Source organism: Anoplophora glabripennis, unplaced genomic scaffold (genome assembly GCF_000390285.2).
Source record: "Anoplophora glabripennis isolate ALB-LARVAE unplaced genomic scaffold, Agla_2.0 scaffold341, whole genome shotgun sequence".
NCBI lineage: Eukaryota > Metazoa > Arthropoda > Insecta > Coleoptera > Cerambycidae > Anoplophora > Anoplophora glabripennis.
This window is the reverse complement of record NW_019416475.1, coordinates 215,166-237,765: the sequence shown is the minus strand read 5'-3', so window position 1 is coordinate 237,765 and position 22,600 is coordinate 215,166. Positions and strand designations below refer to the sequence as shown.

Here is a 22,600-nt window from a genome sequence, read left to right as displayed (position 1 = left end):
TTTTTTTTGGTTCTCTTATAAACTAAAGTATTTGAGAAAAAAAATTCAGCCTTGTAGAAATAAGTCAAAAAAGTTAATTTTTCAACACCTTGCGTGGGTGGTAGACCCTTGATGGCCCCCCTTCCGACGCGGTAGACTATCACTATACTGTATTTTTAGGTATAATTGATCACTCTAAAAAGTTTCAGCCTTGTAGGTATAAGGCATTTAAGTATTATTTATTTACATGTTTAAAAAATTGTTACTAACGTTTGCCCCCACATTGGCGCGGTAGACTGCCGTTCCGTTTACTTACGATATCAAAACAACAACATGAGAAAAATTCAGCTTTGTAGGAATAATTACATCAATAATGTCGCTGCCTCACGGGCTATTAGGCCGTGAGATGCCTAATTACTCATGTTATATGGCAGGCCGTGACAGTGACAGGTAATGTCATGACAACATTGTTATTGTTTGACATTTTGTATTATTATTTAATTAAAGTGGGTTTCACAGAAGAAATTGAAATATTATAAGAATTAAAATAGAGCAAAGTTCTTCTCCATACTCTATTTTAATTCTAAATAATTTTAAACTTCTGTGTAACCTATTTTAATTAAATAATAGTACATACTGCCAATCAATAACAATGTTGTCAAGACATTACTACCTGTCACTGTCACGACCTACCGTATAATGTCCATGGGTAATTAGACCTCTCACAGTCTAATTAGTGATTTTTCGTTACATTACCTATACGCATTTTGGACCGTATCAATGTCCGATATATCAAAATAAGTCCTTACGTAATTGGAAAAAAAGGCAGAAATGCCTGAAAGAGGTCTAACAATTGCAAGATATATTATTTTCTTAATAAAAAACCTTCTTTTCGATTTTTAAAAGTATCTTGCTTATTGTTAGAGATAGGCCCACGAACCCTATATGGCTATGCTCGACAGGGAACGTTCTATCCAAATATGTAAAAATATACAGGGTGTTCCATTTAACTTAACAAAGTTAACATCCGCAGCCATTTTGGTTGGACTTCATTTGTTTTCCTACTATCATTTTCGAAAAACTCGTAAAAAATAGTGCAACTTTTATATTTCACATTTTTTTATAACTCTTAAAACAAAAAAGTTAAAGGGGTGTCAAAATATAGTGAATCACCCTGTACAATCCATTCCTGGAGTTTGATGCGATTCTCCCAACTCAGCCTGTATATGAAACTGTAATGTGATGTGATTAAGGCGGTCACACCCAAATTGTCTTCCTGCTAATTTTGCTTACATAGAGTGTTTCTTTAATATTATCGCGAAAAACTATAGGGAACGGTAGATACCACGCCAAAAAGTAAGAGGATTTTCTAATATAAATTTATCTGCTTTCTAGTTATACAGGTGGTCCGAATATTATACAGGAAACTTCGAGGGCAGATAGATCTCTTTAAAATAATATGTGTTTGCCTTATAAACGTAGGTCTGAAACGGCACCGTTTTAGAGATACAGGATGTTGAAGTTGTCAAAAAAAAAATGATTTTTTGTTTATATCTTCGGAATCTATTAACCGATCTCAATAAAATTTGGTACATATAATGTACGATAGTAGGCCTTATATCCCCTGAAATATGAGCTTTAAAGGTTCAACCAGTGGTGTACAACTGGACAGGGGTNTAAACATAATCAAAATTAATTCAAAAAATATTAATCACAACCATTTTCAATAATAGATATAATGCAATATAATACAACAACTTAATATTTAAAATTTTTTCTATTTTTATGAAAAATAACTTTTTAAATGAACAATAGCTTCATTTATTTATTTAATAATAGTAAAATAATTCCGAATTTGATATTTTAATTAATATTTCGTTTAACAATAATTTTTGTGACATTTTTGTAAATTAAAAGAAATTAAGTATAAAAGATGCATTTTTTCTGGGGTTCAGGGCTATTCTACGAATTCGTAAATAATAATATGCCCGTTGTTATTTTTTCGTCGGGCTACCCCAGTTTTAAAAAAAATAAGTTTCTACGATGAATAGAAGCCAAGATGTTGCAAAATGTATAGCGCGCATCAATTTGAACTTTGGATTTCACTTTTCTCGCGCGCGCGACTCGCTTGTACGAGCTTCCCCCACCACCACGCCGCGGCTGCCGGACAGTTTACTTAGCGAGTACCTTCTCTTTACAGGGCTCGTGAGTCGTTAATTTTCCACATTTTTCAATGCAATTCACGGGAAATCGTAGTTTACGTCATAAACTTTATTTTGCAAAAGTGTTGGTCGCAGAGGGTGCTTTTTTTATTTTGTATTTTTTTGCCAGCTATCCATTGTATCTATTTTCGGTGAGGTAACATAAATAGCAACAATTTTATTCAAATTGTTTATAAGCGAAAAACGCACGGTTTTTTAATGCATAATTTGAGAATGTTAATGTCAAAAAAGGGTGATATTTTTTAATAGGTCGCTTAATTACGTCTTTAAGATTACAATGATGCTTTCAGAATCATGTTTGGTTGAAAATTAACGCCTGTACAAAAGCTTAAAGTTCATAACTTTTGGAGCCTCCCTTATAAACAAATTGAATTGTGCGAAAACTATTGCACCTACAACTCCCACTTTTGGCACACTTTTAAAGTATGACAAAACCCTCAACTTGTCATAGGTTTTATAAAATTTTAACAATAAATGCGATAGTTATAAACAAATTAAAAAGTCGATCTCATGGACCAGAAATTTGGTAATCGAATAAATTCTATAACTTCTATAAGAGATGTTAATTGGTCACCAATATCATGCTCTATCACCATTAGACTTCGTATTATGGGAAAATTTTCCTAAAAGATTGAAGATTAAACACTTGTAGATCTCCAAGAGATGGTTACTTATCTAACATTCTTTTCCGTTCTTAACCGCAACATGTCTACTTTAATATTTAATAAGATATCTAGTTTCTTCGACTAAGTTATGTATTTTAGTAAAAAATAAAACAGTTAACTCAAATTTGAAAATTTAAAATCAGTTTGAAAATTTTCACCAAAACAATAGTTGTGGCGAAATATACACTCATGGACAAAATTATCGAATATTTAAATTTTCGCAATTTTTAAAGTTATTAGTAAATGTTACCGAAAGAAACGCGTAATAGAAGAAATAATAGTTTATTTTACACATTTTAAGTAGAGAATATTAAGTCTTTATCAATAGAAAGTAGTAAAAAAAAATTATGCTAAGTGATATGAAAATTAAGGATAATTATTTTTAACTTAAATGTTACTTAAATAAGCAAATACTCTCTTTTGATTTGAATAATAGAGCATAGTTAATAACGAGTATTCCCACCTCGAACTCTAATTACTGCTTGCATTCATCTCAACATGCTACTAATTAGAGTTTGAATAAAATCTTGAGGAATTGCGTTCCATTCATATTGTGCTGCAAGTCGAAGTTCTTCTAGAGTATTTGGAACAGGATTTCTTTGTCGTATGCAGCGTTTTAGTTGATCCCACAAGTGTTCAATAGGATTTAAGTCTGGGCTATACGGCAGCCAATCTAATTTTTAAATCTGCACTGTATCAAGGTAATTAGTCACTATGCCAGCTGCGTGTGGTCGAGTTTTATCGTGCGTAAATACGAACCTGTCGTATCCAATGTGACCCATATATGGCAAAACGTGATCTTGGAGAATGTTTTCGATATACCAGTCACTGGTCATTCGTCCAATGATTTCCACGAGTTCGGTGCGTCCCTCCCAACTTATGCCTCCCCAAAGCATTATGCCGCCACCTCCAAAACTAACAGTCTGTATGAGATTGCAGCTGTTATGTCGTTCTCCAACTTTTCTATAGACGTGATTTCATCCATCTGGCTTCCATAATTGTATTCTAGTCTCATCAGTGAACAGAACACTTTTCCAATTCTCGATATCCCACTGAATATGCGTTCTGGCAAATTCTAATCGCTGAATTTGGTGATTTTGGAGAAGTCGTGGAACTTTGGCAGGCCGTCTTGGCTTTAAACCTACTTATTTCAATCTTTGTCTAACAGTTTTCGAACTAACATTAACTTCTCTAATAACTCATTTTTGAGGTGTGTAGATGTCAATGTGCGATTTCGGGCAAAAGTAGGGATCAAAGACCGGTCATCAATTGCTGTTGTACACCTTTTGCGCCCTTGACCAGGCCTTCGCACAAAATCTCCAGTCTCTTGATACCTTTTTAAAATATTCGATACTGTATATTGACCTTTCCTAAGACGTCGTGCAATATCTTTTTGTCTATGCCCTTCTTCATGTAAAGTTATAATTTGCGCCGCCGTCTCAGCTTCATTGCAGTGTCTAACTGGTGGCATATTTTATTTTTAAATAGAGGAAACAACAAATTAAAATCAGTAACACTTACTAAGCTTCACTACAAATAACTTAATTCACTATGTTTCTTGAATTATGTGAGGAATTTTTAAGTGACAATAGACGTGATAGAAAATAACTCCATTAAAATGAATTAATTAAATGTCAAAACATTTTAAAACAATTGGGTGTATTTACCTACTAGATGAATAATATCAGCACATATATAATTTTACACCGTTCATTTAAAATCGTATTCGAGTAATAGTGATAACAAAAAATATTCGATAATTCTGTCCACGAGTGTATATTTTTATTCAGCCTTTAATGAGCAGAAAATCTCTTAGATTTAGATGGAGGGTATGTTCAATGGAATATTTTCTCTTATTTTGATAAATAGTACCTTCAAATTTATTTTCACTATTTTTTGGCACCCATAGTGTAGATATTTGTTATATTTATACTGATCAATTTCATAGATTGGTTATTTGAGACGAAGTCCCGAAACAATTTAACAGATATTACCTGTACTCTATCCAATCAACTAACTTTTGACTGTTAAAAATCTTACACATTTACACTTATTAGCTTATTACAAGCAATACTTGATTCAATTTTTAAATTTGAAAAGGAAAATAATTTTGGTATCAAGTGACTTGTATTTATAATAATCACTCCTAGAAATAAAATTAAATAATTAATGATCCAGAGTACGGTATAAATACAACAGAGGTTATTTCGCGATTTTTTTATTTATAGCATACTCTTGTTATTTAGAAAATACAAAATAGCAGAGGAAGTTGACAGAAAATGATTATGCTTTTCTTCTGTAGATGAAAGACGTCGTAAAGGTTTTGTCCACTCTGACATAAAATCGTATCAGAAAATGCTTTTATCAAAATGATATCGAACAGGATACCGAGTAAATTGAAAGCAGATGATGACGCAAGAAATATCCAATAATTTTCTCTCGGCTAACAGTAAGGACGGCTGTACAATTATAATATTTTTATACCCGTCATTCTAATTCGGCCTAAAAGTGTAACACTGTTACAATCATAAAAATATTTATAGTGTGTCCCCAGATGGAGTAATTTTATGGAGATTCATTCTTGTTAAAAAAACCTGATTATGTCCAATTGTACAAGGTCATTCAAATAACATTATACCCCGCTTATTTTTTTTACCTTTCTGTCTAGGAATAATGGTGAAGACTGTGGTGTTAGGAAATATAAAAAAAAAACAGTTGGGTGTTGCGTTTGTATATACAAACCAAAGATATTTTATTATAAAAGGTGTTTTAATACCATCTGTATATTGTCGTAGACTAATGTCATATATGTATTCCATTCAGTTCTTTTTATTCCTTGTGGCCTTATTGAAATTACTAACTTCTTCAATATTTCCTCCCTTAGGTTGTACAAACTATTAGATCTTCCTTTATTCACTTTAAGACATCATCATAATCATGCATCTTCATAAGAAGAATTTAGTTAAAAAATATTTTTCGTTTAAAACAGGATGAAGCTTTTATAATACACAAGTTACAGTATAGTATTTTTTTACATAAAGTATTTAATGATCTTTTGGTAAACTTTATAGAGGAAAAGCTTAAATATGTACTGGTTCCATGGTATTCTTGATTTTATTCAAAGCAAATGTATGGCGTATATTACATCACTGTAATTAGAAAAAGATGTATTCCAATAAATGACAGATATACAGGGTATTCTATTAATAAAAACGAAAGTTTTTTCATATAATCTGAATTCGCAACAAAATTTCCAAAAAAAGTAAAAAATATAAAGAGATGGAAGGTTAAGTGGATGACTCTATACATAAACATATTTTTAGTTAGCTGACACATATAATCCCTTTCTGAGAAATGATTAGAAATACTAATTGATCTTATACATAGAACTTATCAAAATATTATGACAGTTAATACAAAATAATTTTTAGCTGAAATTTGTCTTCTGATTTTGGTGGCAATTTTTTAACCAAGTAAGATCTATTCGAAAAATATCAAATTATAACTCTTTTATTTTATCATTGACACCTATAGCTTATCTGATACGAGACACCCTGTGTGTACTACCGTAAACATTTGTTTTTATTACATTTTTTTATTCAGCAAAGCAGAAAATAATCTATGATACTCGTGACTTTCAATATAAGTAAACAAAATTGTTGTTTTCTGGAAAATATGCAAATTATCTATCCTGTACAAATCTACATTTCTTTGGTTCGATTGTGGTGACAAATATCAATTATTTTTTCGAAATTGCCAAGGACAATCTTTTGAAAAGTTGTCTGCAGCATTTTATTGAGTAGTACGAAATGCTGTTCCCCGACGAAATTATTGTATTTAATTGTCTAGTCTGAAGACTTGTGTCGATTTTAACTTAGATTTCATAAGAACATAGACTACTGGAAAAAATTAAGGGAACAAAAAAAATCAGAAATTTTTTAGTAATATTTGACAGGCTGTGTCTAAGTGAAAAATGGTCATATAGAGATTTAAAAAAGCAGTTCGAAGTTTGTCTCTAGCTTCAAGATCTTTTGACAAAAAAATTTTTTGAGATTATTTTATTGTGCAATGATAGGATATAGCGCGAGAAAATAATTTTTCAAATTTTTTTATTTTTTAAAGTTATAGTTGAGGATCTATGGGCTCAGGATTTTTTTCCACTTAGACTGATGCGTAGCTCAGTTAGCTTAATTATTCAGCTTTAATTTTGTTTTGTTTTTGGTCTCTGCATGTCAATTTTTTATTAATATATCCGTCTTTGAATGAAAAAAGCTGCTTTTGTCTTTGATCATCAATATCTCGGCAACAAATAACCGCACAGTTTTAAGGGCGGATTTTCTGTTCTTGAAAAGAGAGATCTTGAATCTAGAGATGTGAAGCTTCAAACTACTTCTATTAATTTCCATACGACTATTTTTCACTGAAAAAAAAACTGCCAAAAATCACTAAAATATTTCTGATACATATTTTTTTGTTCCCTCAATTTCTTCCAATAGTGTAGAATAAAAAATGTTATTGACATTGTACCTTTACCACTTCTTAGTAATCATTTCGAGCGTATGTCCAAAAGAAATTTATTTCCATAACGCATTTTTTGGCATCCTGTTATTTAGAAGCACCCATTATTTTTGTTAAATATATATCAAAATTTAAATGAAGGTTTGTGAATTTGGTTATAATAGGGATAGTTTTATGAGATTTGAAACAAATTGCTATTTTTTTATAAATGTCTAAAACATATTCCACCTGAAAAAATGTAACCTATACGATATAATTTGATTGCCTTTGCTATACTTTCTCGTTAGAGAAGCAATAAAAAGTACACCTCTGCATTTATTTTAACTTTAATATTATCCCCTTAAAGAAACTACTTAAGATAACGCCTACATTGACACGAATTTAGCTTTATACTAATTTCAAACTTAAAATTAGTTACAAATTGCACTTTGAACGTTACTCAATATTAATTTCAGCTTCAATTTTAATTATTAAAGTCACTTTAAAACTTCTGAAACAATTATAACTTTTCTTCTCAAGATAAAGATGTAAAAAGTTCTATTCTCAAATTTCTATAGAAAGAAGTCCATAACAAAATTTACAATGTCATTAAATTCTTTTTAAAATTGTACGTTTTATATACAAGAAATAAATTGCATAGCGATATTTGTTTTTAAAATTCATAATATACTAAACTCATCTATACAGGGTGAGTCGAGAGAATCGCACCAAACTCCAGGAATGGATTCTACTGTCCAAATAATACAAAAACTCAAATGTTTTTATGCGATTTACAATTTGTTTTCAAGTTATAGCGTAATTAATTACAAATTTTAAAAATTTTAAATCAGAGTAGGTAGTGATTTTATGTTGCAATAGTTTAACATTTGATTATAGGTTTGTACGATCAGAGTGTTACAAAATGACAAGAACTTATTTAAATTTAACTGATGCAAATATGGTGTTTGTTTATGGTTTTTGTAATAGGAATGCTAATGCTGCTGTTGGAGAATATCGTCAATCGTTTCAATATCACAGATGTTCTGATAAAGATGTATTTATCAAAATTTTCAACAAACTGTGCAAAGCCAGAATGCTTGTCAGTGCTAGTATAACATCTGAACGGGCGCATCGACAAGGTTTAGAAGAAGTAGAAAATATTCTGGGTCTAGTAGAAGAATTGCTTACTCAATTGGGAATTCCATAAAGAAAGAGTAATGAAAACCCTTCACGAACAAGATATATCCGTACCATGTATAGAGAGTAAAACATCTACAATCGGAAGATTATGCCAAGCATATCGAGTTTTGTCTATGGATCAATAATAATCCTCTTGTTGTATCCCGCACACTCTCTACGGATGAAGCAACATTCACTCGTGAAGGCATAACTATTACTCCGAACTCTTATGTATGGTCAGAAGTACATACTCACGCCACACTCGAAAGTAATTTTCAGCATAGGTTTTCGATAAACGTGTGGTGTGGTATGATCGATAGTTATTTAATTGGCCCTTTCATTTTGGAGAATCGATTCACAGAAGACTTAAATTTTTTGCAAAATGAATTTCAAGTACAAATAGAGGATGTTCCTTGAAACAGGAGACGAATATACTACCAGTACGAGGGAGCTCGTCCAGTCAAGCTACATTGGAACGAGAGATTTCCAGGGCATTGGATTGGCCGCGGTGGTCCTATTAGTTGACCTCCAAAATCTCCAGACCTCACAGCACAAGATTGCTGTTTATGGGGCTGGTTTAAAATTGAAGTGTACAGAGTTAGAGTGAACACTCGAGAGGCACTAATTCGACGTGTCATCAATACTGAAGCACTTATTAAAGAAAGACATGCAGCAATCAGTAGAGACGCCCTTGGCAGACGAAACAGAAACATTTCGTTTTTGAACATTTAATCAAAGAACGCTATGCTTGGTAGAATATCAAATTATTATTTTTTGTTGAAATGTACGTCGTAGCTTGAAAACAAATAATTACAATCGCATAACAACGTTTGAGTTTCTTCTATTATGTTAACGGGTACAGGGTGATTCACTATATTTTGACCCCCTTTACCTTTTTTGTTTTGAGAGTTATAAAAAATGTGAAATATAAAAGTTGCACGAGTTTTTATGAATTTTTCGAAAATGATAGTAGAAAAACAAATGAAGTCCAAACAAAATGGCCGCGGATGTTAACTTTGTTAAGTTAAATGGAGCACCCTGTATATTTTTACATATTTGGATAGAACGTTCCCTGTCGAGCATAGTCATGTAAGGTTTGTTGAGTCCATCGCTGACAATAAGCGAGATACTATTAAAAAACGAAAATAAGGTTTTTTATTAAGAAAATAAGACATCTTGTAATTGTTAAACATTTTTCAGGCATTTTTCTGCCTTTTTCCAATTACGTAAGGATTTACAGATTTAGTTATAATATATTGATATGGTCCAAAATGCGTATAGGTATTTTAATTAAATATCACTAATTATAGTCCGGGAGGCAGCGACAGAAATTTTGCACCAATTCCTACAAAGCTGATTTTTTCTCATTTTGTTGTTTTGATATCGTAAGTAAACGGAACGGCAGTCTACCGCGCCAATGTGGGGGCAAACGTTAGTAGCAATTGTTTAAACATGTAAATAAATAATACTTAAATGCCTTATACCTACAAGGCTGAAACTTTTTAGAGTGATCAATTATACCTAAAAATACAGTATAGTGATAGTCTACCGCGTCGGAAGGGGGGCCATCAAGGGTCTACCACCCACGCAAGGTGTTGAAAAATTAACTTTTTTGACTTATTTCTACAAGGCTGAATTTTTTTCTCAAATACTTTAGTTTATAAGAGAACCAAAAAAAAACAGTCTACCGATCATCTAAGGGTGCAAAGCCTTGATAGACGCAATGGAATGCACGATCTCCCGAGCGCAGTCGCTGCGCCGATTCACTGTAAGCCGCTCTGAATAATAACTCATACCGGGATTAAATTACAATCTACAAAGCTGCTTTTTTGTCTATAGATATCTTACAATAATTATTGTCAAATAAACGTCTTATACCTTCGATACGAGGTGGCTAAAGCTTCGGTAGACGTGGCGAAAGTTTTTGCGCGGAAGTTGCTTAAAATTCCAAATTTATTATTAATTATAATTTTTTGAGCTTACACCATTATTTAAACGTATGATATAGTAACAACGAGCGAGCGTTAGCGAGCGAGATTTTTGCTAGTATAATAGGTATTAACAAAAGTTAAAAAATTTTTTTTTTCAAATAACTGACCTTTTTCTTTTTTAACATTGAATAATTAAATTTATTTCACTTTTACTTATAATTTATAACAATAATACTTTTCGATAATAGCGCGCGAAATGCTTGATTTGCGATTCATCATCACATTCATCAATTACACTCGTGCGAGAATTATTCTATCGCACTAGTATCGAACAATATTTTACGACACTTATTTATAAAATAAATGATAACAACGCAAATGTTTTTTATTACAACAATATAGTAATTATATAAAAAATAAATATATTTTTCTTATTCCTCATCGCTACTGACATTTGATTCCTCATCGCCTTCCATATCATCACTATCTTCATCCTCATCATCTTTCTGGTCACACACTCCATCATTTTCTTTAAGGTATTGACAACCGTCATTTGCAATTTCTGTATCTGCAAATAGCAATATATTATTAAATATTTATTATATTATGCTAACATAAATTCACCCCCTTTAGGGTCTGAAAGTCATTTTTTAATTGAGTTTTAGACCTCCTTAAAATGCAAATATGTGTACCTGAATCTTTATCGTTCTGTAGATCAAACGTCACATCGATCAGTGATGTTTTTGAAAGCTTACAAAACTACTAACGATAAAATCTTTCGTCAAAAGGTCAAGAGTTTCGATGCATCTGCTTTACCACCTTGTCAATCAGAGCTCCGAGAACACATACTCCGAACAGCATATATTGCACAAATTTGGAGTAATGCTCACTTAAAAGAGCCTACAACATTATCCCCACTCGACTGTGGCTGGAAAGTGGATGAGAATGCAAGATATGATTTTAATTGGTTTAGTGGCGACCAATTGCCTCAGTCAATCGATGATGTGACGTTTGATCTACAGAACGATAAAGATTCAGGTACACATATTTGCATTTTAAGGAGGTCTAAAACTCAATTAAAAAATGACTTTCAGACCCTAAAGGGGGTGAATTTATGTTAGCATAATATAATAAATATTTAATAATATATTGCTATTTGCAGATACAGAAATTGCAAATGACGGTTGTCAATACCTTAAAGAAAATGATGGAGTGTGTGACCAGAAAGATGATGAGGATGAAGATAGTGATGATATGGAAGGCGATGAGGAATCAAATGTCAGTAGCGATGAGGAATAAGAAAAATATATTTATTTTTTATATAATTACTATATTGTTGTAATAAAAAACATTTGCGTTGTTATCATTTATTTTATAAATAAGTGTCGTAAAATATTGTTCGATACTAGTGCGATAGAATAATTCTCGCACGAGTGTAATTGACGAATGTGATGATGAATCGCAAATCAAGCATTTCGCGCGCTATTATCGAAAAGTATTATTGTTATAAATTATAAGTAAAAGTGAAATAAATTTAATTATTCAATGTTAAAAAAGAAAAAGGTCAGTTATTTGAAAAAAAAAATTTTTGAACTTTTGTTAATACCTATTATACTAGCAAAAATCTCGCTCGCTAACTCTCGCTCGTTGTTACTATATCATACGTTTAAATAATGGTGTAAGCTCAAAAAATTATAATTAATAATAAATTTGGAATTTTAAGCAACTTCCGCGCAAAAACTTTCGCCACGTCTACCGAAGCTTTAGCCACCTCGTATCGAAGGTATAATACGTTTATTTGACAATAATTATCGTAAGATATCTATAGACAAAAAAGCAGCTTTGTAGATTGTAATTTAATCCCGGTATGAGTTATTATTCAGAGCGGCTTACAGTGAATCGGCGCAGCGACTGCGCTCGGGAGATCGTGCATTCCATTGCGTCTATCAAAGCTTTGCACCCTTAGATGATCGGTAGACTGTTTTTTTTGGTTCTCTTATAAACTAAAGTATTTGAGAAAAAAAATTCAGCCTTGTAGAAATAAGTCAAAAAAGTTAATTTTTCAACACCTTGCGTGGGTGGTAGACCCTTGATGGCCCCCCTTCCGACGCGGTAGACTATCACTATACTGTATTTTTAGGTATAATTGATCACTCTAAAAAGTTTCAGCCTTGTAGGTATAAGGCATTTAAGTATTATTTATTTACATGTTTAAAAAATTGTTACTAACGTTTGCCCCCACATTGGCGCGGTAGACTGCCGTTCCGTTTACTTACGATATCAAAACAACAAAATGAGAAAAAATCAACTTTGTAGGAATAATTACATCAATAATGTCGCTGCCTCACGGGCTATTAGGCCGTGAGATGCCTAATTACTCATGTTATATGGCAGGCCGTGACAGTGACAGGTAATGTCATGACAACATTGTTATTGTTTGACATTTTGTATTATTATTTAATTAAAGTGGGTTTCACAGAAGAAATTGAAATATTATAAGAATTAAAATAGAGCAAAGTTCTTCTCCATACTCTATTTTAATTCTAAATAATTTTAAACTTCTGTGTAACCTATTTTAATTAAATAATAGTACATACTGCCAATCAATAACAATGTTGTCAAGACATTACTACCTGTCACTGTCACGACCTACCGTATAATGTCCATGGGTAATTAGACCTCTCACAGTCTAATTAGTGATTTTTCGTTACATTACCTATACGCATTTTGGACCGTATCAATGTCCGATATATCAAAATAAGTCCTTACGTAATTGGAAAAAAAGGCAGAAATGCCTGAAAGAGGTCTAACAATTGCAAGATATATTATTTTCTTAATAAAAAACCTTCTTTTCGATTTTTAAAAGTATCTTGCTTATTGTTAGAGATAGGCCCACGAACCCTATATGGCTATGCTCGACAGGGAACGTTCTATCCAAATATGTAAAAATATACAGGGTGTTCCATTTAACTTAACAAAGTTAACATCCGCAGCCATTTTGGTTGGACTTCATTTGTTTTCCTACTATCATTTTCGAAAAACTCGTAAAAAATAGTGCAACTTTTATATTTCACATTTTTTTATAACTCTTAAAACAAAAAAGTTAAAGGGGTGTCAAAATATAGTGAATCACCCTGTACAATCCATTCCTGGAGTTTGATGCGATTCTCCCAACTCAGCCTGTATATGAAACTGTAATGTGATGTGATTAAGGCGGTCACACCCAAATTGTCTTCCTGCTAATTTTGCTTACATAGAGTGTTTCTTTAATATTATCGCGAAAAACTATAGGGAACGGTAGATACCACGCCAAAAAGTAAGAGGATTTTCTAATATAAATTTATCTGCTTTCTAGTTATACAGGTGGTCCGAATATTATACAGGAAACTTCGAGGGCAGATAGATCTCTTTAAAATAATATGTGTTTGCCTTATAAACGTAGGTCTGAAACGGCACCGTTTTAGAGATACAGGATGTTGAAGTTGTCCAAAAAAAAATGATTTTTTGTTTATATCTTCGGAATCTATTAACCGATCTCAATAAAATTTGGTACATATAATGTACGATAGTAGGCCTTATATCCCCTGAAATATGAGCTTTAAAGGTTCAACCAGTGGTGTACAACTGGACAGGGGTCACCCCCTTTTTTACAAAAAAAACCTACGCCACTGCATTTTTTACATGTCATTGTAAATGATTTATATTTTAATGCACAAAATACATAAAAAAGTTGACTGGAATTTTTTCCCTAAGATTCCCCGTTCTCAAGTTATTCATACCAATACAATCCCCTTGTGGCAGACACTTCTAACGATAATATTACAAGAATATTTGTTTATGTTTAAAATTATTTACACTATTTTCTACACCACCTGTGAGGTAGTGCGCGATATAAACAAAAAATCATTTTTTTTTTTAAACCTCAACACCCTGTATCTCTAAAACGGGGTCGTTCCAGACCTATGTTAATAAGGCTAACACATATTATTTTAAAGAGATCTATCTACCCTCGAAGTTTCCTGCATAAAATTCGGACCACCCTGTATACTTTTAAAACAATAGGTTTCACTTTTTAGTTTATTTCTCACAGTTGAAGAAACAGAAGAATGCAATTTGAGATGTTACTTTATCTTATAAAAGCGTGTTCAAATTTGTATCTCTTAGCTGTTTATACAAAATTAAAAATTTGAAAATCACGTCATTAAAAACTTGACTCCCTTAAAAACTTTTCTCTCTTTCATTTTCTCACTAAAATATTCCGTTTTTCTATTTGAGGATATCGAAATACTTGCACAAATACTCTTTGCCAACAAAACTAATCTTTGCCAACAAAACTAATTTCTCTAGGGGTGCCATAATGAAATTTCATAACAATCATATAGGGACTTATGAAAACTCAAATGCGGTATCAGAAAGCCGTCAACACCAGTTTTCCCCTTAACGCGTGGGTGGGAATTGTTGAAGACTTTCTGATTGGTCTATTATTTCTCCTGGGCAGATTGACTAGTGAAATTGATCAGATTTCTTAAATAGTAATATCAACACTGCTTGAAGAAGTCCCTGTTTTGTTAAGACAATAAATGTTGTCGATGGTGTTGCAGCAAATTTTGATTTGGTTGCTCAAGATTACAGACGGTTTTTAAATCCTTCTGCTGGCGTTCACAAATTACAAGAATTGTAAAAGGATAATCTTGGGAACGATAGCGAATAAATTTTTGAAATTTGGCTGATGTATAATTTTACACGCCCTCTTCGAAATGAAAGCCCACTGGGGTTGACATTTACTAAAATAATCGATAATGTCGTATCTCTTACTTGGACCATCCTGAATATAGTAATTATAAAAAAGTACGCATCTTATAAAACTCATCGACGTTTATGAGCATTTTTCTAAACAATTTTGTATAATATTCTTCAAGTTAGTGACTACTGACTTGCATTTGTATATCGAGCTGGCTACGGTTCGACTACAAAGTCTGCTGTAGATAGTAAGAAAGGTATGGACAGCGGAAATTCGTATAATAAAAATACAGAGTTATGATTGCGTTTTTACAGACTTTCCCAAGGAATAGGTTGCATTTGAGCTACGTTTGATGTCAATTTCTATGAGAATCGCAAAAGCTCTCTTTGCTTTTCAGACTATTCTCTGCATTATAATCCAGAACTAACCAGCCCTGTGCATAATTGAGAGTAAAAAACTGTAGATTATTTTCATACCTAGTGGAATAAGACTAAACTACTGTAGACGAAACTGCGGAGATAAAATTAATAAAATGTTTTATTATTAATTCTGAGGCCTGATGTTACATTTTTCACTGACGAATGTGTGTGTCTGAAAGTAATCACTAGAGAACCGATATCAAGGATACATATATAGGGTGTCCCAGCGAAAACAAGACAGAGCGAATAACTCTCAGGAAAATTATTTTTTCCAAAAAACGCCGAAACAGGTCGATTTTTTATTGATATTACTGTATGGAGACTGGAAGTCATTAATTTGATCAATTAATTGGCTGACATAATAATTTGCAAATAAATTTGTAAAAAGTAAATTTTTTATTAACAACCTGTATCTCCGAAACTAATCGATCAAATTCAAAATATAAAACAAGCTTCTGTAAAGAATTAGAATACCTTTTGTAACGTGAGGGGTTGTTTCTTTAATTATCTATCTACCACTTCTCGAAAGGGAGTTTATAATTATAATTACACTTTAATTAATACGTGTGAACTTAGATGTGTTGTACGTTCAGAGAATGAATATCAGACACTTACCGTATGTCGCTCATGCACAAGGTAATCCAGTAGTTGGTAGTATAGACATTTACGTTGGAAGAACAAGAAAACACCAAAACTTTCCAGGAAGGGTTTTAATAACAATAAAAACAAAACAAACAAACAAAATAACGACACAACGGCCCGAACAACATTATTAATTAATTTATTTACACGCGACAGCGTACAGGGAACGCGAGATCCATAGCAAAATTTGGAATGACTATCCATTATTAAATTAACCCGAGACTCTAAAACTAAGAAGACTGCTCAATGTGGAACCCAAGGATATATTGCCTGTTTTCCGGAGATATCTCCTGAATTCGACACCTCGCTTCGACACGCCCATTTCTTGGGTCCAGAAGTTTCTGTTCTTATCTTATTGGTGGGCTCCTGAATATCGGGACGCTTTGGTATAACTATACTATGTTAATAATTACCTAATTGACTGGACTTACATTTATATAAATAATTCTGTAACTAACTGAACTCGCAAGTAACCCTAGCCTTCCTCTAGCGACTCCGCGTAGCAATACGGGACGTATTAGTCAATCTCATTTAATCTATTCTTATAGCTTGGAAAATCCGCCTAAAAGCCAGCTATTTGATCTATTATTATTTTTCTAACAACTCCTAACAACTTATTCTTGGAATTCATACGTTCTTTGGAATGCATTTCGCGCGTTATTTGAAATATCGATTTTTCTCTTTATACCAGATGCTCAACACATGGTCCCGACAGTCTAAGTGAACTTGTTCAAATACACTGTTAAATTTCATGAAGCCTTCTCCGAAGGACGGCCTTGTGGCGACGCTAAACTTACTTGAAAACTCTTAACTTTTCGATAAATTAGTGTTGACTGAAATATTTTACTTTTTGGCCCATCCGTTACGAGAACTAATAAATAAATTACCACGCGTCTCGGCTTTTGTTACACCTTCAACCGATGTGTCACTTCCCTATTAAGATTTTTGGTGGTTGCCCTCCCTCCCTAGGGCGTTAGTCTGTAACAAGAAATTCGCTCTCTTTCGTTTTCGCTGTGACACTCTGTATACCGGGTGTCCAAAAAGGCTGGAAATACCTGAATAATTTCCCAGGTAAATTATTTTTGAAAAATTTTAATTTTATTCCTGTAGTAACTTTTAGTGACGTTGAATTTGACCTTGACGATGACCTTGAAGGTTACTTCAAGGTCACCTCCATTTTTTAAATGGAAACCCCTTTTTCGACGTTGGCAATTGCAAGTGCGGAAAATTTTACGTCCGAAAACTCTAAGGTCATAAATCAGGGTTGACCTTGAAGGTCACTCAAAGGTTATTTAAATTTGACAGGGCTGAATATCTCCGTTTCTCCAGGATGCTATCGAGAAAATAGTACAAAGCTCACTTTAGTTATTTTGTTTAATTGCAATTAGTAGTGACCTCAAATTCGACCTTCTTGGTGTCCGTCAAGGTCATTTCAAGGTCAGTTTTTTTTACTGAAAATCTCATGTGACGTCGGCAATCAAATGAGCCGAAGTTTTAATACTTTTACTTTTAGCGTTACCCAGGAACAACGACGTGGACGTAGTAGTTCCTGTTCACTTTGGAGTGCTTTATTATCGTGAAAAAATTTGACCTTGAAATTTGAGGGCTGAATATCTCCGAAGGACGCAGTTGAGAAAATAGTACAAAGCTCACTTTAGTTATTTTGTTTAATTGCAATTGGTAGTAACCTCAAACTCGACCTTCTTGGTGTCCTTCAAGGTCATTTCAAGGTCAGTTTTTTTTACTGAAATCTCCTCATGTGACGTCGGCAATCAAATGAGCGGAAGTTTTCATACTTTTACTTTTAGCGTTACCCAGGAACAACGACGTGGACGTAGTAATTTCTGTTAACTTTGGGCGCTTTATTATCGTGAAAAAAAAATTGTCCTTGAAATGACCTTGAAGGACACCAAGAAGGTCGAATTTGAGGTCACCAGCAATTGCAATTAAACAAAATATCTAATGTGAGCATTGTACTATTCAACTGCGTCCTTCGGAGATATCCAGCCCTCAAATTTAAATAACCTTTGAATGACCTTCAAGGTCAAACCTGATTTATGACCTTAGAGTGTTTGGACGTAAAATTTCCCGCTCTTTCGATTGCCGATGTCAAAAAAGGGGTTTTACATTTAAAAAAATGGAGGTGACCTTGAAATAATCTTCAAGGTCATCATCAAGGTCAAATCCAACGTCACCATTGAATTCCTCGTCAAAAGTTACTACAAGAATGACCTTAACATTTTTCAAAAATAATTTATCTGGGAAATTATTCAGGTGTTTCCAGACTTTTTGGACACCCGGTATGCTAAAGTCCACGTACAACTATCGAAATAAGACGTTCTTAAGTTTTTAACTGATATCCATCTGCATTGAACTACACCGGTAATATCTAGTAAATGTTAGTATATCGAGATATCGGTTTCAAGTCCTTATAAGTATGTTATAGGTGAGATAATCTCCAAAGGATCCAGCCATTTTTGATGTCTATAACAATATAACAGAGTGCCTATGAATGGTCACTGCTACTCATGGCCTAGTCCTTCAATATAGTCACACTAGCAGAGAACGACCCGCGATCCAGCAGATACCATGAAGGCATGACCTATCACTAACAAGGCAAACCGATCTTTAACTGATTATATTACGGGAAACCATTGAGGACTGGTAAAAACGAAACCGGTATTTGCCTGGTATATTCGATTGACGAATGATGTTTACTAGGTATTGGTAGTATAATTCAATTATGGTCGTGATAGTATACCGCGAAGTAGTTGATTCCAACGATATCATAAGTCATATCAAAATCGGTTCGCCTACATTCCTGCGAAACAACAGATCGTTCTCTGCTAGTATATTGAAGGCTTAGCCATTGAGTAACAGTAATCATTCACTCAAATATGTCTTAGTAAGTTTATTTTAATAGGCAGTTAAACCATTTTTCAATATCTTAATGGCGTCACTGACATCCATCGCATGAAAATGACAAGTTTTATTTTATTCAATCTGTTCTGTTCCAGTTAATAATAATTTTTATATTAATAAAATGTGTGATTATTTTATACAGTGCAGAAGAAAGAAGTCTTATCACTTAAGATACAGCAGTTTTATTGAGTATCTCACATCACAACGAAAGGCTCCTCACCATCTTCTCGCTGGTTAAAGTATAAGATACTAAATGTTAAGAAAGTGTTCTCTCAAAGGTGGTTATATAAATTTGTATCAATTTCTGGTACCACAATGTCCCAACACTCCGCTATCAGATGATAAGTCACATAACTGTCAAACTTGAGCATCGTCCTGACTGCAGCGATGTCTTTCACGAAACGTCTTTGATACTGAAATTTCTTCTCTGGAGCTGTCTATATCAGCTGAATATGATTATATCGTTGCACATGACACTTTAAGCGTTGATGGATACTTAAAACGAGTGGAAAGTTGTAACGTAAAATAGAATAGTAATATGTTTTTGACAACTAATACACAGAACCTGCAGTGAGGGTTTGAACACTCTTTAATAATTCATCGAAATATGTGACCATACATTTTACAGTATTGCAAGACTTTCCCAGCACTTTTTCTATGTAAGTAGTTACTTTGTTTTTTTATTTCCATTCAAAACTACATTTGTAATGAAAATTTACGCTAGAACAACAAATCATGGTACTGTCAAGATATAGGACACTGTGTATATTTAAAGAAAATATTTATTAAAACAGAATATGAAGCAAATCGTATACCTATACGTTAGAACACAACTATTTATGAAAAAGTATTCAGCTCAAAGCAGTTTAGAACAATATCTTACTAAATATAAAAAATTTGCAAGACGAACGTAACCTTTCATTATCCCCATGTTTCAAGATGTAAATATACTCCCAGTTTTCCACTGAATTAAATATGAGAAAGGTTTTTAGTCAAAGTTTACTGTTTTATCTTCAGCGTAGCGTAAAATATAAACAGATATATGAACATGCTCAAACTTCAATCGTATATTCAAATAAAGGATATTTGTCACACGAACGTTGTCATACATTTTGAACCAAAACAAGAATTTCAATGAACAAAAATTCTTTCTGCTCAACTCAAACAGAAACTGTAATAAATATCACTATTAAATATGTACATAATATATCTTATGTCACACTAAAACGCTTGGCCAAATTTTAATGACGTATTCCACCTCACACACTAGCAAAAAAGTTTATGTACACATAGGGTTTCATTCAGTGGACCTTTTTTTCTGTATTAACATTACCCTTAGCCAGAGAAAAAATTTCGTTATAGTTTCGTTTCGTTATATAATATTCGAATATCTGAGGTACTGAAAAAGGCGTGTTTCAAAATAACTGACATATGAGAGAATAATGCAAAAAATTCTGTAATTTTATTAAATGAAACACCATGAATTTTCTTATTTCAGTTGAGGCTTCCTTTAAGTCCTTTATACAACCTTAAATATAGCGGATGGTTTTTGTAACATAGAAGTTCAAATATCTCGAGGAATGATTAGGAGGAGGAGGAATTTTTATTGTCATTTTTTTCGTAGATTGCTTATTTTTGGAGATACTTAAAAGTTTCAGTTTAAAAAAGTCACCCGGTATATTGGTTTTAAATACCACGTCATCAAGAGCTAACTTTTATAAAATTTTAGGAAGATATTTAATTAGGTCTATTTCATATGAAAATAGTGTTCTTTGAAATTATTAGTATGTACTATTATTATTATAATTTATATATATTTTTTATGCAACAACTTCTATTTTACTCGATTCTCTTTATGTTATTACTATAAAATCTACCTTTATGTTTAGAGACTTTTGAAATATAACATCTCAAAGACAACAATGGGATATTTTTGGAAATCTAATTAAGGAGAATGAATATTTATTAATAAACAGTTAAAATTAATTTTATTAAAAAATACCTATCCGTACAGTAATAAAGAAATCATAAAATCACGAGACAGTGTCCTAGGACAACCTAAATGTAGAATATGAAAATATATGTAGGACATATATTTTAAATAGATAAAATGAATTTTAAGATTTAGGTACGTAAGTACATCATTAATAATTTGATATTACGATCAATATATATAACCAGTGATTATGGTATTAACAGGCTGAAACAATTTTGAGACTTTTAGAAGTTTCGCCTGTCCGAGGTAAACAAAAATTAGTTGACATATCTCGGTTCAATTTTAGAAAAAAAATGAAAACTGCATTCCAATATATTGGGATAGATACGCGACATTACCTTGGCTGTTTTGCGATATAGAACCTTTTTATTTGTGAACCTTTTTTACTTCTGTAAGAAGACTTTTTATTCATATATTTCATATAATTCAATGATCAATTTTCTTTAACTCTTGGCTATTCAATTATAATAACGCAAACTTACATTATTTTCTATATATTTCGAAATTTACATAAAATTTGCATTCAGATAATACGTATATCATTTATAAAAAATATATTTTTTAAGAGGAGATAGAAAAACTTATTTTTTCATATGTTAACTATTTTATGTCCCAGTTAATGTGCCATGAATATATTTGTTGTATTGGTGTTGGGTTTCATCAGAGAAATATAATTTATTTATCATAACCGAAAAATTATAGAACACTATTGAGTACGCTATTGAATTCTAAAAGTTTACTGACGAAAATGCCAAGAATGGAAAACGTCCTGTAAGGTCAATTTTACCAGTCCATGCTATCTTCTATCTTCTATCTTCTCGGATATATTCGTACAATAAATAAAGTTAAATTTAGCCCACTTTGCACTTACACATATTATGCATGGCATTTTGCCGTTTACTTAAAAAACTATGCATCCTAGAAACACGCACATACTGAAAATGAATTCGAAGATACCTCAGTATAAAAAGAGTAACGTTTAAATAAATCACATTATGGTTTCACAAACGTCATATGTGAATATATCTGTACAAGAATATTGGAACTTATATTTACTTGGAATTTGTGGGAGTATGTTTACAAAATATGCTTACAAAAGCATATAAATCTTTTCTTATTTATTTTTCGACAGTCAGTGCGTTGTTTTTAAATTAATGGAGATAGAAAAAAAATCCTCAACAAAGGTTGTTCAGAAAAGTTAAAATTTTTGTTTTAATGAAAATTATTTGGGATATGTTCTGTATGTAGTTTGAATTATGTAAATTCTTTTCCTTCAAGGAAACATTTATGTAAAAGGTACTTTTTCTATATTTAAATTTATAATGTGCTCATATACATAGGTGCATGATTCCCATCTTGTGAATAACTATAGACTAGACTAGTAGCAATACTATCTAACCTGAAATA

General features: G+C 32.3%; 2 protein-coding genes across 2 annotated transcripts in view; both read left to right on the top strand.

The window, feature by feature from the left end:
• The window catches only part of LOC108908971, a 201,432-nt gene that overhangs the window by 8,625 nt on the left and 170,207 nt on the right, over positions 1 to 22,600 (top strand). The gene's annotated exons all lie outside the window — the stretch shown is intronic.
• On the top strand, positions 11,205 to 11,789 carry LOC111691581. The gene is made up of 2 exons (XM_023454651.1): positions 11,205 to 11,511; positions 11,636 to 11,789. The coding sequence occupies exons 1-2, from the start codon at positions 11,211 to 11,213 to the stop codon at positions 11,770 to 11,772; spliced, it is 438 nt and encodes a 145-aa protein (XP_023310419.1). The 5' UTR covers positions 11,205 to 11,210; the 3' UTR covers positions 11,773 to 11,789.

Coding starts and splice junctions, on each gene's coding strand:
- LOC111691581 (XM_023454651.1), top strand. CDS start 11,211: ATGTTTTTGAAAGCTTACAAAACTACTAACGATAAAATCTTTCGTCAA. Junction 11,512..11,635: donor ACAGAACGATAAAGATTCAG/GTACACATATTT, acceptor TGCTATTTGCAG/ATACAGAAATTGCAAATGAC.